The sequence below is a fragment of the Myotis yumanensis genome, unplaced genomic scaffold, assembly GCF_028538775.1.
Source record: "Myotis yumanensis isolate MYYU_CA2020_CCGP unplaced genomic scaffold, mMyoYum1.0.hap1 SCAF_2, whole genome shotgun sequence".
Taxonomy (NCBI): domain Eukaryota; kingdom Metazoa; phylum Chordata; class Mammalia; order Chiroptera; family Vespertilionidae; genus Myotis; species Myotis yumanensis.
The window spans coordinates 25,971,754-25,989,121 of record NW_027223753.1 but is presented as its reverse complement, the minus strand read 5'-3'; the positions used below and the strand labels follow the sequence as shown (position 1 = coordinate 25,989,121).

Here is a 17,368-nt window from a genome sequence, read left to right as displayed (position 1 = left end):
TAGCAGAGGCTTTTTTCTTTCCTTTTTTTTTTTTTTTAAAAAATGTTTTTATTAATTTTCAGAGAGAGGAAGGGAGAGGGAGAGATTGAAACATCGATGAGAGAGAATCATCAATTGGCTGCCTCCTGCACACCCCCTACTGGGGATCGAGCCTGCAACCTAGGCATGTGCCCTGACCGGGAATCGAACCATGACCTCCTGGTTCATAGGTTAACACTCAACCACTAAGCCACACCGGCTGGGCCACAGCAGAGTTCTTTCCTGGTAATGAATGATGAGGTAATAATTTCACTCAACAGCAAGAAAAAATTAGCTCCCCGTACTGACCAACACATATGGGAACTCACCTTTCTTTAACTATCTTCTGTAGCTCTGTGAAGTCCTTTTTGAGGTTCTGTATCCTGTCCTGGTGTTGAGACAGGTCTAGTGCAAAGCCACAGGAGCTCAGTTCAGTGACCAGATGCTCAAGAGTGTCAAGGTTGTCCTGTTGGTCTTCCATTTCCGAATTGAGCTCCTGTCAAGCAAACAGGAAATGTATTAAATCCTCTGATCCTTATAAATAAATACACACTAAAAGATGAACAATAGCCAGGTGGTATAACAGAATGAAAAGAATAGAAGGTTCTGGAGTGGAAAAGACCTGAAATTCAATCATGGCTTTGCCACTTACTAGGTTGTGCTCTTAAGTTATTAAATTTCTCTAAACTTCTACAGGCTACCTCTTCTGTAAAACAGGCACTCTCCCCACTATTGAAGATACAGGTAAGAGAAAATGGTGGCATAAAAATGGAAAGAGTCTGGCCAGTATGGCTCAGTGGTTGAGTGTTGACCTATGAACCAGGAGGCTGCGGGCTTGATCCCCAGAGTGGGGCGTGAGAGGAACAGCTGATCAATGATTCTCTCTCATCACTGATGTTTCTTTCTTTTCCTCTCTCTTCCTCTCTGAAATCAATAAAAACATATTTTAAAAAATTGAAAAAGAGGTAAAACTACATTTTCACATTATATGAAAGTGTATTTGCAAAATCCAAGAGCGTCAACAATACAACTAAATCAAACAATGAAATAATTCAGGAAGTTACCAAAATATAAAATCAACATATTAAAATCAAACGTAAAAACTTTGTCAGGATGAAGTTTCCATTAACTTGAATCCCTCACTGACCATGATAAGCTAAGTATCCTACTGATTTAGGTTGAATATGTAGTATGAGCGAAAAATAAATCTAGGTATGTTTCTAAAAAATGGACAAACAATATCTAGATTGCAGGATGGTTGTGATAATTCTTTAAAATAATGTAGGTGAAGTTTCCAGGATATTGACTGACATTTTATGTCCTCAGTAAACGTTGGTCCCTTCCTTGCCCTGCTTTTCCCTTTATTCTGTCAGTTTGGCAGGTATAGCCTCACCTGGATCTGCTGGAAGAAATGTGCAATATCGTGATCTGGCTGATTTCCAGAGGCCAGCATCCGACTTTTGTTTTCCATGAATTGCTGCAGCTTTTCCGAGAGATGTTCAAACATCTCTGCCTGGGGCAGGAGCTTCTTTAGGGAGCTCTCCTTCTCTTGCTGCTGCAGACAGAGCTGCTGGAAGCGCTGGTTCACCTCCGCCAGTTTGCCCTGCAGCACTGCTGCTGTGGTGCTGTCTGCCGTCTCCATGAATCGGGTCACCATCTCACGAGTGGCCTCCAAGCTGCTCTTTTGCCGAGCAATGTCCTGCTTCAGTTTCTGTCATCAAGAAGATGTGTCAGCTCCTGGCTTACTTATTCTAGGATATCTGAGCCACAAACAAACAAACTTCTAATAACTACACGTTTATCTCCTCTGGAGGGTTGGAGGATTGGAACTGAGCCTTCAGAACATCACATATCTCATCCTCCTAGTTCTCTAACCCATTCCACCAAATGACCTTGCTATCGCCATTGTTCTTGAAGTTTAACAGTGGTTTGGAAATTGGATAGCAATATCTTCACATGGATTAGTCATCATGTCTAAGTCTCATCATCAGAAGATTCATGAACATAAATTCTTCTCTTGGTACTTTTTCAAAGTGATGCAATTATGGAACATGGCAAATACACTCTATGCAAACTCTTGGGGTAGAGGTCTTACCATATTAGTGGCCAGGGCTTCTTGGATGACTCCTGACGACAGGGATGCCACCTGTTCCTCTTCCAGGTTTTTTTCAACTTCCATGATGGACTGCAACAAGCTGTCCAGGCTTTCCTGCACACTCTGAGATTGGGCAATTGCCTTCTGCAGCAGAGCAGAGCGCTCAGCCAGGCTAGAGGAGAGGCTTTGGAAATGGCTAAGTATGGAATCTGGAAAAACATGGCCATGAAAAGAGAGAGTGGAGACTATTTTTGTGTTGTGCTTTAAAAAAAAATGTATTAAGTTGCATGTTAATTATAATAACAGACATCAAGACAAACAGAAGTAATAAGCTTAAAGAACATTAGTATCTGAGCCAGATTCCATAAGCATTATTTATTTAGCACCTACTACATGCCAGAAATTGTGCTAGATACTGAGGACTATAGATAATTGTGATAAAGTCCTTGCCTTCTTCAAACCTAAGACTCTGAAAGAGAGGGCAGGCAGAAGAAGGCACAACTAACCATGAAAATAAAATCCTAAGTGCTATAGTGGTACTAAAGAGTACTAGAGAAAGGGGGAAAAAAAGTTTAATTGACTTGCCCTGGCTGGTGTTGCTCAGTGGTTTGGGAGCATCATCCCATGCACCAGGAGGTCATGGGTTCAATTCCCCGTCAGGGCACATATCTAGGTTTCAGGTTCAGTCCCCAGTTGGGCACATCCAATCTCTGTATCTCTCTTACATCAATATTTCTCTCCCTCTCTCTATCTGTCCTTTGCTCCCTCTCTAAAATAAAATTTAAAAATAAATATTTTAAAAGTAAAAAAAAAAAAAAAAAGAGTACTAGAGAGGCCTGAGAGAGAAACGATTATTTCTTATCTTTTATTTCTTTTGGGAGGTGGTGGTGGTGGTGGTGGCGGTGAGGACTTTACAAAGGAAGCAATCTCTTGGCTACATCTTGAAGCATGAGTAAGAGTTCATCATGCATGGGAAGCCCTCATTTAATGTTACCAGCTAAGCAACAGGAAAAACGTCAGGATTAAAGCTATGAAGAAATGACTAGTTTATTTGGGAAAGGAAAGACGTAGGGTGTATCTAGAAGGCAGAATGCCTGGGCAAAGGGGTTGAAGCCAGAATGCAAAGGTCCTTCAATGATATAAGAATAAAGCTCATGAGCGGGTGAGCTATTCTCGTTTATATCCTCAGCACCCAGCTAGCACCAGATACCTGTACAACACAATGGGATCAACTACGGAACAGAGGTGTATACTAGGAATTAGACAGCTCTATGCCTGTTGCTGTTTCATACCTGTAGTTTCTTGAACGCGCTTGCGGTCTGGGGATGGTTTCCCTTTAATTTCCATGAGGTCACAAGCTACTTTTTGAAGTTTTTCTACAGGTACTTGGTGCTCAGCCAATTCCTCCTGCAACTGCTGCTTGTTGATGAAAAAGGACAGAAGAAAAACATCTTAGTGAGTAATCAGAGCTGGTTCTAGGAACCTAGAATGAGTTGTATGATAAGCTGTATAGAATAATTCTCAGCTTAACCAGAGCCACCGATATTAGAATAAATTGTTTTGGAATGAAATCTTGTCCAAGGCATCCCAACCATTGTTTTTAACCTAAAGGCCAGTATTTTCTTTACTTTTGGGTGCTGTAAGCCATGCAGTACAACAGCCTGTGTCCTGGCTTACCTTTGTTGTTGCAAGCTGCTGTTGCAGGACCCCAGGGTCAGAGGCCACAGTATCTGAGAGGAGCTTCTCCACCTTGACCTCACAGGCCTGCATCCAGGCCTGCAGGCTGTCAGCGCTGCTCTGGAACTGCTGATAATGGCCTCGCAGCATGTTCAGGTGAGAGCCCAGGCGTGTACACTGTGCCAGAGAAAGGAGGGAAGAAAGCTTAGGCAAGGCCAGGCCAAAGGCAGCGGCATCCTAGGCATAGTCCAGAGAGAGGCTGGGCTGTTACAGGGAACTCACTGTGGATGCAGTTAGGGGTAGTGCCCATGGATAGATAAGTAGCAACTACCTTTTATGAGTGGGTTCCTCATCGTTTGATCCATTCTATTCACCTCAACTCTATTACACACTGGGGAAGATTTAGTGAGTTGTATGATAAGCCATCAAAGAAATATGCATCAGGTTGCAAGAGAAATGGGACTGAAAAAGTCTCTCTCTGAGGGTTAATGGTATTGATACAAAGCACAAGACGGGTGAGAAGAACTGACTAGATTCTATGCCTTAGGAGCTAAAAGGAGTTCTCTGATAGGAAGATACTGATTTACCCCCGATGCTCTGTCCAGGAATACAGACTGTGCACTGGGTTTAAGTTTCCCCTGTGCTATGTCTCCGAGGAGCCCTTGTGGGCTGGTCATGATACAGAAGGCAAGCACCTCCACCAGCACCTCTGGAGTGAGACGCGTTGCTGATATTGCTAGGATCGGGCACTAGCCGTGAGCCTTCATGTTTTGCATTTTTGCACTGCTCATAAAGACACTCTATCTGTGGTCAATATACAAATTAGCTCATTCCCTGTGTCCTGAGGTTTCTAAGTCTCAGAAACCACCCACAGTTGTGTGAGGGCTGCCACGATCGGTTTACCAGAGGCTGCCAGGAGCCTCTCCCATACCTTTGAATGGAGAGCAGTGTATCTCTCTGTTGCATCCTTCAGCTTGTCCTTCACTAAGGTTCCAGCTGCTGATGGCTCTCTGCCTTCCTCCAGGCAGTTTTCAGTGTCCAACACTTTCTGTCCTGAGATGGTCACAAATCTCAAGTCTCCTTTGTGGGAAATTACATCCTCCGAGAAGCTCCCCTGCCGCTTTAGCAGGGAGGGGAGGGATTCGGGGCTGCTGCCTCCCTGGTGCATGTTCTCCAGCTCTTCCTCAGACCGTTCGAGCCAGTTTTCAAATTCTCTATGGTCCTGCAGAAACTTCTGCAGCTCATCCCGTAGTGTCTGCACCTGCTTCAGCCCTGCCTCTGACTGGGCCAGGGAAGTCGCATACTGTTCCTTTAGCTCTCCTAGCTTCTCCTGCAGTGTCTGCCGTTCCTCAGGTGTGAGATTGTGGCCATGCTGGTCCAGGAAGGCCTGAGCTGACTGGGTGGCCAGGATGAAATTTTGCTGCTGAGATAGCAATTCTTGGTGATGGGCCTGGCAAAAAATCCCCCCAAACAAAGGACAATTAGCAGGGACACCACAACAATGTGGTTATGTCTACAACTAGAAGTAGAGAGAGATTTTCATAGGCCACTTTTATAGCTGCTCAGAAATCACCAACCTCTCTCTCTAAGCATTATGCCATATTCCAGCTGAACTGACACATACAGAATATTAACGTTTTCAAAGATATTTTACATGTATTGTCTCATCTGATTTGCTGCACAATCTACAATGTAGGAAGACAATAAAATATCCATATTAAAGATGGGGTTAAGTGAATACCAAAAAGATGTACTACTGACTAAGGTCATGCAGGTAGTTAAGGGATGAATTGTTGACCCGACTCTCTTCACTAAATCATCCTAAGTCTAAGAGAAGGTACAAAGGCCAACTCATAATTACCCACATGAATGGAAGGAGAGAATAAGCTGGGTGAGCCATACATGGGACAATTGCCAATTCTTAAGCTATGAAATATGTCAGTCAATTATCTATGGAGACTGTCCTAACAGGAAAGATCTAGGGAAATTAATGCAATAACTAAATGAGTTATGCATTAATGAGAGTGAGCTGTTTCTGGACAGCACAGGTACTTTGTGCTGTCTCCATATGCTTCCCTGTGGACCTTTTTTCTATTTCCAGGGAACAGAAGTGAAAGAAGGACAGTAGTGGTTGTTCGAACAATGTTCTTCCCGAGTCTCGGAGAAGTCAGAGGGAGTTCCCTCAGTGTTCCTAACTACCTATGTTGTTGATGCAACTACCTAGAGAAGGACTAAGCCTACTTTTCTTCAGAATATTGTCCGGTTTCAACCTGTATCAACCGTAATCTGATAGCCTCAGATTTCAACACCCTCTCAGGGAAGCTGGGGTGAGAAACATATCCTGCTCAAATAACTAGTAAGGAGCATCTAGTACCACGGCCTGTCTATGTACCATCCCGATGCCCCCTTCTCATCCTCCAACCCATCCACCTATAAGTAAGGCCATTTCCTTCCTAGGATGGAAATACTACTTGGTCAAGCTGACTGACTGCTACCAGCAAGAGGTGTCAGGAAGGCTCCTAGGATAGCAGAACCATCTCTGCTCTGTGCCAGGGCTTTGGGGGACACACTACAATGAACCTCCCAAGCACAGAATGGGCCTGCCAGAGGCAGAAATTCTATTAGTACACAATAGGCACCAGTCCACACAAGCCGTTCAATAGAAGCACTCCAGCTAAACCAAATTTTTTGTGCTAGGAAGGTAGCACTACTGAAATATGTGATGCGTGTGTTAAAGTGCCCTGAATATATCATTATCTCTCAACCACGCGATATAATGTGCCTGCATGTGCCAGCTAATGTCCCAGGAGACGGTTTATCTGGTTAGTTCACTGATTTATCTCCAATGCCTGTCATATAGCAGATGCTCAATATTTGCTAAATGAAAGAATAAATGAGTAGAGAGAAATAGTAAGAAAGAAATGGTTTCATGAGTAAAATAGGAAGCCATTAAAAGGATATAGCATTTTAGAAAGATTACTTAGTGTGGGGGATGAATTGGAGGATTAAAGCCTATAGGCAAGGAGACCAATAGAAGCTACTATAATAATACAAGTCCAAACTACAATAATATCTCAACGGAGATGAAGACGTGTGGCTGCCTGTGAAAGAGATATAAGCAACATGGCATTTGATGACTGATTCGATATGGGACAGTGAGGCAGGGAAAGGAGGCTTGAATGGTGTCTAATTCAGGCAATTAATACAGGAAGGAGAATGTGTTTGATCAGGAGAGGGGTATTATAATGAACAGGCATTCCATTTTTCAGTTTGAGATGCTTGTGATTCCAACTTGTCAAGAGAAAGACAGATTCATATAATGGCTTGAAGCTCAGGACAGCATTTGGGCTAGAGACAAACATATATATACAATTATTTAGTACAAACGGTAATTGAAGTATCATGAATGGATGAGACTACCAAAGGAAAGTATATTTTGAAAGATGAGAGCAAGTCTAGGACTATGTTAAAAGCACACCAGTATGTGAAATGGTGCCTGGGGAAAAGGAATACAGATTATCAAGGGCAGAGGAGTGCTATGTGAAGTAGTGCTATGTGAGTATTTCAAGTGCCAAAGCTGCTGAGACGTCAAAGAATATGAACTGAGAGGTGCTCCCTGGATTCAGGAGCAAGGAGGTACTGGTGACTTGCTCAGGGAGTCCCCAGCACGGTGAGGGCAAGCAACATCCTCACCTTCATCTTCTCATACTGCTTGTCCAGTTTCTCTGAGGCCTGGTTCACGCCCATGTGGCCGTCAGTGGTATGCAAGGCGCCTTTCTCCAAGCTAGCTCCTGACAGCTGCTCCATCTGTCCACCAGGTGACCCCACTGAAGCCACCCAATCCAAGAGAGCATCGATCTTACTCCTGTTCTCTGCCAGTTCCTTTGCTGCTTTACTCTGCAAGGAGTAAAGGGAGTCTAATGAGAAGGCCTTAGATACTCAGCTATTATAGGTTACAGGTGAAGTCAAGAGGGAAATGTTTATGCTAAAGAAAATGAGAAGCTCTAAGATTGGGTATAGTCAATCTTTGAACCCACAAAAAAGAACGAGCAGCTAAATCTGTTGAAAAAATAATTATTGAAAATAATTTCTAGATTTTTGTGTATATCTTACTGCTTTAAAAGATAGGGAGAGCCTTGGCCAGTGTGGCTCAGTTGGTTGGAGCATTGTCCCATGCACCACAGGGTCACGGGTTCGATTCCTGGTGCGGGCATATACCTAAGTTGTGGGTTCACACGGGAGGCAACTAATTGCTGTTTCTCTCACATTGATGTTTCTCTCTCTCTCTCCCTTCCTGTCTAAAATCAATTTAAAAAAAAAGGGGGGGGGATTCTAGGATTTAAAGGCCCTTATTTTATTAAGAGGTGATTTAATCCTGACACCCCAGCAAGGCCTCTCGGCATTCTTTCTAGGCATGCAAAAGTGATACACTGGCTTGGCAGGGTAAGAGATAACACAGCCATACTCAATTACCTGGCTGCGTCTTCCTAAGGGAAATACAGACTTCTCCTATCCTTTCCTCTGCCAAACAGAACACCGAGTACTGAAACGATTTCATGACTCCTCAAGTATTTTAATTGATTAAAAAGGATATGCCAAGGGATACATTCACATAGTTCAGACTTCATCTTCAGGTAACTTATTTCTATTTTCTCTACCTCCCTGTTAGCATCGGAGTCCATGGCTGGACAAAGGATTCTAATTCAATCTGCCAGTGCCACGTGGGGTGCAGAAGGCCATTTGAGACTTCACCTTCTCGTGGGTTTACCCCAGTGCCATGATCCCCCTGAAACTACAGTGAAAAAGCTTGGAGACTCCCCGGATACTCCCCCCACACTCCTGGATCACCAGTCTAGATTCAGGTAAGAAACATGCCATTTGCATTTTCCTCCCCAGGGTACCACCCTTCCTCACTAAATTCTTTCTGACATTTTCCTATTATTCAGAATACTAAATACACAGAATGCCAGATTTTTTTATTTTTTTTTTGTAATATAAACTTCCTACCAATTGTTCCCGACTTAAAGTTCTTCAGAATATTTATGAAAATAAAGTACTGGCTCACAGACCTGTTCCTGAAACAGCCCCTTTTCATGACTCTATGCTCTGTGTAAGGCAGTTCCTCCTCATCACCTTTCATCTGTGTAGGTGCCAATATTTTCTTTTTTGAAAAATACCAAGGGTCACAGCAGTCTGGTTACCTTTTCAGTCTCCTGCTGTAAGGCTGAGGTCACTACTTCCTCTAGCTCCTTCTGGGCCACCCGCGTCCGTGCCTGAAGAGCCTCATATTGCTCCTTCGCCTGATGAAGTTTTTCCCGAAGAGTTGTCAACTCCTGGGGGCTCAGCTTGGTCTGGTTCTCTTCCAGGAACCCTTCAATGTCTTTGACAACACTGGCAAATGAGGCGGCACGATTCTGAATGTCGTCCTGTAAATCCTAACACATGAAAACAGGGATGGCAGAGCCTTCACCTTCAGTATGCCTAAGACCTCATAGGACGAAGGTGGAATGACTAGGATTGACATATCTGCAACAGATGGATGTCTCTAACATTTAATTTTTTAAACAAAATTTAAATTTAAATTTCTGAGAAAATATTTAGTGAAGACAAAAAAGGAGACCCATAAACATGGTGAATAGCAGAGATTTTTATTTTGTAATGAGTTATCCTCGAAGAGATCATTCTTCTATAAAGAAGAGTTGACAGCAGGATTCTAGCTGAGTCCTTCCTACTCTCCTTATCCTTACTGTAGCCTGTAAGAACCAGCAAGATGTGGGTACTGCCTAGTCTCCAGCCTCATCATTCCTAATCTTCCTTTTGTTCTTTTTAGCCCAATTGAACTAGCTTTCTTTCAGTTCTGGAATATGTGGTGCTCGATCCCATTCCCACCTGAAGACAGACACATAGGCCTCAGCCTGCATATTCTCTTCCATCTCCCACTCCTGGATTCCTTAACCCCTACACATCGTTCATTTCTCAGGTTAAGGGACATTTCTTCAAGGTAATCTTTTCTGACATCCTAGACTAGATTGAGTCTCTGTTATATGTTCTCATGTAACTTTTCCTTTATATGTATAATAGTTAATAATTATTTGTACATTTTTGTGATTATCTATAATATCCATCTCTTTCACTAAACTGTAAGCATCATGTGAGCAGGGTTATTTACCATTATGTTGCTAACACTAAGCACGTGCCTGGCACATAAGCAAGCCTTTATAAATATTTGTTGACAAAATGCAAATAAATGAATTAACTTATACTGACCTTCAAGTCACTTTGGTTCTTCTGCAAAGCAGAAAGATCCTGCTGGGAGGCTCTACCTTGGTGGCCTACCAATGCTCTTTCCGCCTGTCCTATCCAGCTGCAAAGATCCTCCAGTTTCTCATGACAAGTATTTTGTTGTTTCTGCAAGGTCTAATTAAAATGCAAAGGGGCCAAAACACAATTAATAATCCTCGTTTTACAAAAACAAGGTAACTCCCTGAAATATAAAACAAGGTTATAGCTTAAGATGGAAAAGTTGGTGGGAGACTAGAACAGGAAAAAGCACAGAATCATATTTAAAAAGCTCCCCTCATCTGTTGATCTGGGTCTATGGTCTGGATTATAATGAGGGGTAATTTCAGGTGAGAACGCTCCCAGGTTTGGTTTGGGAGCGCCTTTGCCAGACTGCTGTTATTATCCTTAGAAATGGAACAAAGAGCCCAGATGCTTAAAAGCCAGAGATGATAATAAATAGTGGTTCTGACCAATTCCTCTACCAGAACCAGTGGTTCTGACCAATTCCTATTAGTCAAAATATGGAAAATTATAAGGATGTACTAGAAGAAAAATAAATCAAGAAACTGGACAATTTATAATCTAATTGAGCTTCTTAATAATTTAGCAGACTTATAAATTCAACGTCTCACAAATGTAGACACCCTTTAAATCGGAATGAGGGGCTTGTCTATTTTGAGAAAGAAAGTGCCCAACATTAGCAACTGGCTGTCGTTCAGTTGTCTACACTGATATCAAAGAGAAAAGCCAGGCCCAAGGGGAGGGAGGGAATATGTTTCTGTGCCTGATCCCAGATCTCATCTCAGTTGCCTGACACGGAAGCACCTGACTGAGCAATTGAGCATGATGTGTCCTCCTGACCATCCTTCTGAAACCATTTTCCACCAGTTTCTACCTTCTGATGGCATTTTAGTCACCTGCACTTACAAACAGGTGCCCAAACTGGCCCTCTCTCCCCTCTTTAGGACAAATGGAAGGGCTCTGCAAGAGAACTCCTAAGAGCTCTTCAGCTGTAAAACGGGATCTTCATGGGTTAGGATGGGTGCAGACTGAATCTGAAAAAAGCAAAGCAAACAAGTTAACACACAGACATACACATGCATTCAGGGCAAATATAGAGAAGCAGAACATTTCCGACAATTACAAGGTTAATAAACATTGTGGAATTAATTATGTGCTCAGAGAGAATGTTCACATGCAGTTGTGGCACCGGTTGCAGCTCAGAGGCCTACCCTGGATCTGGGCTGTGTCTTACTTAAGATGGCTCAGACCAACGCCATTTCACTAACTGTCCATAGGCTATATACATTTCTAAGTGAGGACAGTGCAAATTTTCAGATTTGAAAAGTAACCTAAACTATTTCATTAGTATTTTATTTAGATTGTAATAGAGTTGAAACAACTAAGCAGTAATGGGGGGCATATAAAATGGACTAACCTAAACTCCTTTAAGCCTGACTCAAAAGCTCTATTCTACTTTATACAATATTTAATAAAGCAGATCCTGAGATGGATTTGCTGGTGGTGATAACGACAATTCTAATATCATCTTGCTGAATTCCAATTTATTATTCAAAGAGCAGAAATGGTATAAGCATCATTCTTGGCATTCTAAGGTTGTTACCATTAATACAATAATGTTAACTTTTGCAAGAAAGGGTCACAATGAAAAGTGGTAGGGTGGTTAGTTTTTCCCCAAAAATGTATCACCGCTGCTTCTACACATGGTTTTCCAAAATAAGCACCGGGCATGACAGTGTGAAGAAAGATGCTGGAAAATAATGATACTTTAGAGCAGCGGGCGCCAATGGGTGGTCCGCGGACCACGGGTGGTCTGCGAGGTCTGAAAGGTTGGCGACTGCTGCTTTAGAGGTCCTAAAAAATTAATATGACTCTGATAAACATTTCCTTGTCAGCTGCTGGAAGGCTGTCAAGGAATCTGAGAGTTAATCATTTGAAAAGCCCAGAATAAAACTGACTTTAACACTTCTTCTCAAGAGTCAGAGTATCTAAATGTTTTTAACGGCCTTCAAAAGAAGGCTAAGGGAGAAAAGAGGGCTGGGGATGTGATTTTCATTGGAAAGTCAGAGACAATGAGACACAGTGAGGGGAGAATCTTATAAAAAAGAAAATATTTGCACATGCATACACATGTAAACACATGTATTCTCTCACACGCATACATAAAACCAAAACATGGCAAGAAAAACAGCCAGAACAGCTGCCTGCTGTAAACTGGCCTGAATGACATGAAATTTCAAAATTGGTAAACGCAGGCTCCTGGAATCATGGTAGATGTATTCTGGCCAGAAAACCCAAACACAGGACATCCCAAAAGACAAACTGGGCCCAGCTGCTGGATCAGCCTGACCTTGACCAGGGCTGCCTGCTCCACTTGTTGACGGTGGCCCTGCAAGGCATTCATCTGAGCTGCAGTGTGCGCCACAAGGTCCTGGAAAGACCCCTGCAGTTCATTCAGAAGCCTCAGCATCTGCCGGTTCTGCTGAGGGGACAAGTCCTGGGCATGCTCGGAGAGAAAGAACTGGACATCGAACGCAAGGGCATCCAGCTGAGATTTCCTTTCAGCCATGGGCTGTTTCAAATCCTAAGGCAAGTAGAAAAAGGGGGGAAAAAGAAATAAAATTTCTAATTATCTACTGAAGCAGAAACTGTTGGTTTTAATTAAAAAAAACCAACATAATCAATGAGAGGCTAATTTTCTGTATTTTTATAACTGACACTGATCATTCCTAGAGCCAAATAAGCACTGAAAGTCTCCCGCACTTCTGGTCTCTCCACACTCCTCACGAGTTTCCATTCAGCTTCCTTTTTTAATATGCACTGACATCCAAATGCAGCAAGCTTTCATGTATTTACGTTAACAGAACTACACCAGAACTGATCTCAGATCTCTGAATTTTTTTTTAAAAGTATGAAAAGTACAACATCAATTTCTGGTCTGAGCTATATCTGCCTAATTTATTTTCTTAGGTTCAAAATTTATTTGTATTTGTCCAGCAGTTAGTTATTGGTAGGTCAGAAGTGAAAAAATATCCAATTTATTTGTGGTTCATTAAAATATGATTTTTACAGTAAATAATGTTGCTTATACATTTTACAACTGTGAAGGATTACAGTCTTTCTTATATAATAGTTGCATTGCTCCCTTAAAGCAGTAATAAGTGTCTAAACACTATAATTATCTATTTTCAGACCATTAAAAGCATGCAATTTTCCCACAAAAATGTAGTAGCCATCAGCTGTTACACTGGATATTTCAATGGCAATAAAAATAATTAAGATATCTATTATCGCCCTGACCGGTTTGGCTCAGTGGATAGAGCGTCGGCCTTCGGACTCAAGGGTCCCAGGTTCAATTCCGGGCAAGGGCATGTACCTTGCTTGTGGGCACATCCCCAGTAGGGGGTGTGCAGGAGGCAGCTGGTCGATGTTTCTCTCTCATAGACGTTTCTAATTCTCTATCTCTCTCCCTTCCTCTCTGTAAAAAAATCAATAAAATATATTTAAAAAAAAAGATATCTATTATCTCTATCACTTTGAAACTGAGAGCAGCCAGCAAGCCTGCAAAGCAGGCTGGGAGGGCTTCTTGGCTATTTATTATTAGACCATGCTTCCTTCAACTGTCAACACATGGACTGGGAAACTATCACTAAGAAAACAAGGCTTAGACTGTGGCTCTCTTCCCATGAAACAATTCATATAACTTATAATGGGGGGAGGAACCAATGCTGCATGAGATGCTATGTTTATATATCTTATACTAAGTCATAGAAATTTTTCTCACCCTTGCTTCTTACAATACCCTGCAGTGAACCAGAGTCTGCTACTCATTCCCCCAATGATATCTTGGATAAAAGGGTATAAAAGAAGAAGGCAGGTCAGTTCTTGCAAGATAAACAGGAATGAAGTTGTATACAAGGAGCCTGACCATGGACAAACCTTTGTCTGCTTCTCTTAAGACCAGGGAAAAGGGAGAGGGTGGAACAGAAGGAGGGGACATCTCTGGCTCTGCTCTGACTTTAAAGAGTTTAAGCAAAGGATGGAAAAACCTGTGTGAATAATATCTAATAGTATCTTAAGTATAACCATCACCCTCCCCCCCCCAAAGGAACAATGTTCAGGAGAAAATTCTCTGGCTCATATGTATCTCAGAGCCTGTATCTTTCTCTCACTGACTTATGAAAAGTACCAATTAATTTGGGGCTTAACAAGAAGAAAAGCATCTCTCTAGATCAGGAGTTGGCAATCTATAGTGCTGGCCAAATGTGCCTGTCAATTATTTTTGTAAATAAAGTTTTACTATAACACATCCACGACCATTCATTTATGTACTGTCTATGGCTGCTTTCATGTTTCAATGGCAGAGCTGAGTGGATGCCAGAGAAATGGGCCATTTTGAGTATGACCTACAAGACCTAAAATATTTACTATCTGGTCCTTTATAGAAAGTTTGCCAAGCCACAATCTAGATCATTGACCAAAAATTCTCCTGAAATTGATGTGTGTGCATAGGATTAGATCTTGGGCAAAACAGAAACAGGGAACAGACATTAGATGCTCAGTTATAAAGAGGCCATTGATAATAATAGGCCATTCTGCAGACTCTCTCAGAGAATAGCTGAAAGGAAAAATAATCATAATGACTGAAGTGCCAGAGGTATGATAACCTAAAAAACGAAACATAGCAGACTTTATTATCTCTGAAATGGAAAATCAAATTTTCCAAGAAAGGTAAGTACTGGTTTCTGTGGCAGGAAAATAAAATTGACAACTCAAAGGACAAAAGATGAGAATGGGCGCAAATTTTACCTCACATTGTTGGAGACACTGATTCAGGCTGTCGGCATCTGTTTCACTGCTGCATTCCTTGCTATTCAGAATGAGAATGGTATCGCCAACCCAGGTTCGCAGATTCTGAAGTTTGTCTTGTAGCTGTTTGTGCTGATTTAACACTCTAGTCTAAACAAATAAATGGCAAATTAGATGATAAAAGTCTCCAAACCTGCCCAGACTTGGTGAATAAAACAAGAAACTACCTTTTTTACTTCCACAGCATTCTGCAGCTGGAGTAGTCTGGAACTCCAGCTGTCACTCACGGAGTGGAGGGACTTTTGAAGATTCTTGGCATCCTTCTCCAGAGCCTTCAGCAGTTGAGCAGGGACTTCTTGAGGCTGGCTGCTGATGATCTGACTCACACACTCCAATTCCTGACTCACCAAGGTGGACAGATGCTTTAGCTCCTTGTCTAACACCTGAGGGGATAAAATAAAGTTCCCTCCAAAATCAAGACTAGAAATCTTGCTATGTCGGAATCAGCTGTGAAGACATTTTTCTCACACCTCATGCCTATAAAGGCTTCGGGGCTTCTAAGGTGTTTTGATATATAGTCCATAGTTTATTTGGTTCTCACAATCACTAATGCTTGAGGTAGGCTGTGTGGATATTATAATTCTGGATTTACAGAAGAGATGCCTCAGCACTTAAATGTAAAATTGTGTCTGAGGTTAGCCAGACAGTAAGCAATAGAGCCAGGACTTGGATTCGGGTGTTCTGACTCAGGGCAATGCTGGGTCCGCTACAGCTTGCTGCCTCTCTGAGAATGTCATTGTCTTATTAATATTATGTAAAATAAGTCAATCAAAAAGGACAACTCCCCCTCTAAATTCCAAGGGGGCAGAACCAAAGAGCATAAAAATAACCCAAGCCAGCCTTCCTACTCAGCTAGTTTACAGTATTCTAATCTTCAGTAGAGAAGCCCGAAATACTGTTAAGGTGTGGAAAGCTAGATAGCTCTTCTGGGCATCCTCCTACTTCCCCTTCAGCCACCCTACCCAAGGTCATACTTTGATATTGAGAGATCTGGTAAACCTCTACAATCTCTGCCCTCATTGTGTCTCCAATCCTGTGACGACTCTTAACCGCCAGGTTTGGTGAAAGCTACTCTTCCTTCCTCTCAAGGCTGTCTAAGTCTATGTCCTCAGGAACCTCACTCCATCAGTGATCACTTCCTCTCTCCTCTAACTTCAAGTTCTCCTTTTCTTCTTTCTCCTCAGCCCCCGAAATCTACTCAAAACATTCTTCTTTCAGTCCATCTCCTCCAGCCAGTGTCCTACCTCCTGCCTTGCCTGCACTTCCAAGCTTCTGGAAAGAACGACGTACATTGATTGTCCCCACCTTCCAATCTCCCATCTATTCTCACTGCAACCTAGTTTATAGCCCACCAAACCACTCCACTGAAACCACTCCTATCAAGTTCACTAGTGACTTTCAGGTGCTAATCCCCCTTTTGCCCTCACTATACTTGGTCTCCCTACTGTAGTTAACACTGCAGACTACTCCCTTGAGTCTCTTCTGTAGTCTCTTCTGTTGTAGTTTCTGTGAACCAGTATTTCCCAGTCAGAGGTCTCCAGTTACACCTTTCTGATCTATTTTTTGTCCTTTAAATCATGGTGTGTTGAACATGTTTTTTCTTCCATAATAGTCTACTTCCTCCAAGTTGGTGGGCCTGGAGAAAGGAAGTCTCTGGGAACCTACCTTGGCCTGACATCGCAGATCCTGTAGCTCTGCCAGGCTACGCTCCACAGGTTGAATCTGTTTGGTCCTCATTTCAATGTCTCGTAATAGAGACAGATAGGATACCAGCTTCTCATCATGCTCTAGACAGAGTCGCCGGTTAAATATATTCTGTGAAGCCAAAAAAGAAAACTCACTCAGGCCTGACATTCTCCTTTAAGCCCGCTTTTTAAAGCAGGCTGGATCTTATTGATAAATAGAAATTTTCATTACACTTAGGGTGGGATGAAATAACAGGCTATTTTGTCTATGTCTTCTCAAATCAATAGAGAAAAAAGTGATTTTATTAACTTCCTCCAGGAGCAGAAGCTCATAATTATCAATCTGTAAGCATCCTTTTAGCAAAATTTCCAAAACTTATTCTAACTTTAGACAGCATCACCCCAGTATTTCAAAGTAGCTTCAATGTTAGTTTCTACATTAAAACCCTTGCAAATTTCAGGAAAACATTTGAGCCACTGCCTAAGTTTCCAACAACTGTGTTAAAAACAAATAATGGTAAATTAAGTTATACTTTTTTTTTGAATTTTTATAAGAGTTTGAGCCAAACTGATGACAGTTTCTGGAAAGCAAGATCTCAAATACTCCCCAAACTAAGTTATACTTTATAGAATTATCTAATGCCCTGAAGTATATGCATGCATATAATTATTCATCTGTAAACTCAGTATCCAGTCAAGAGTTTTATCATTAAACCAGTTA

The 17,368-nt window shown here is 42.0% G+C and overlaps 1 protein-coding gene across 7 annotated transcripts in view; it reads right to left on the bottom strand.

The window, feature by feature from the left end:
* The window catches only part of MACF1 (microtubule actin crosslinking factor 1), a 342,009-nt gene that overhangs the window by 107,755 nt on the left and 216,886 nt on the right, over positions 1 to 17,368 (bottom strand). For 5 of the 7 annotated variants that reach the window (XM_070404781.1, XM_070404779.1, XM_070404782.1 and 2 more), the window contains 13 exons: positions 16,628 to 16,777; positions 15,130 to 15,345; positions 14,903 to 15,052; positions 12,444 to 12,677; positions 10,058 to 10,207; positions 8,992 to 9,225; positions 7,484 to 7,687; positions 4,722 to 5,240; positions 3,791 to 3,967; positions 3,406 to 3,529; positions 2,114 to 2,322; positions 1,412 to 1,729; positions 348 to 514 (listed from right to left, as the gene is read on the bottom strand). In XM_070404781.1, the coding sequence (XP_070260882.1) occupies positions 348 to 514; positions 1,412 to 1,729; positions 2,114 to 2,322; positions 3,406 to 3,529; positions 3,791 to 3,967; positions 4,722 to 5,240; positions 7,484 to 7,687; positions 8,992 to 9,225; positions 10,058 to 10,207; positions 12,444 to 12,677; positions 14,903 to 15,052; positions 15,130 to 15,345; positions 16,628 to 16,777 (2,852 nt within the window). The remainder of the gene's footprint in view (positions 1 to 347; positions 515 to 1,411; positions 1,730 to 2,113; positions 2,323 to 3,405; positions 3,530 to 3,790; positions 3,968 to 4,721; positions 5,241 to 7,483; positions 7,688 to 8,991; positions 9,226 to 10,057; positions 10,208 to 12,443; positions 12,678 to 14,902; positions 15,053 to 15,129; positions 15,346 to 16,627; positions 16,778 to 17,368) is intronic. The other 2 variants (XM_070404783.1, XM_070404784.1) reach the window with 1 other exon arrangement.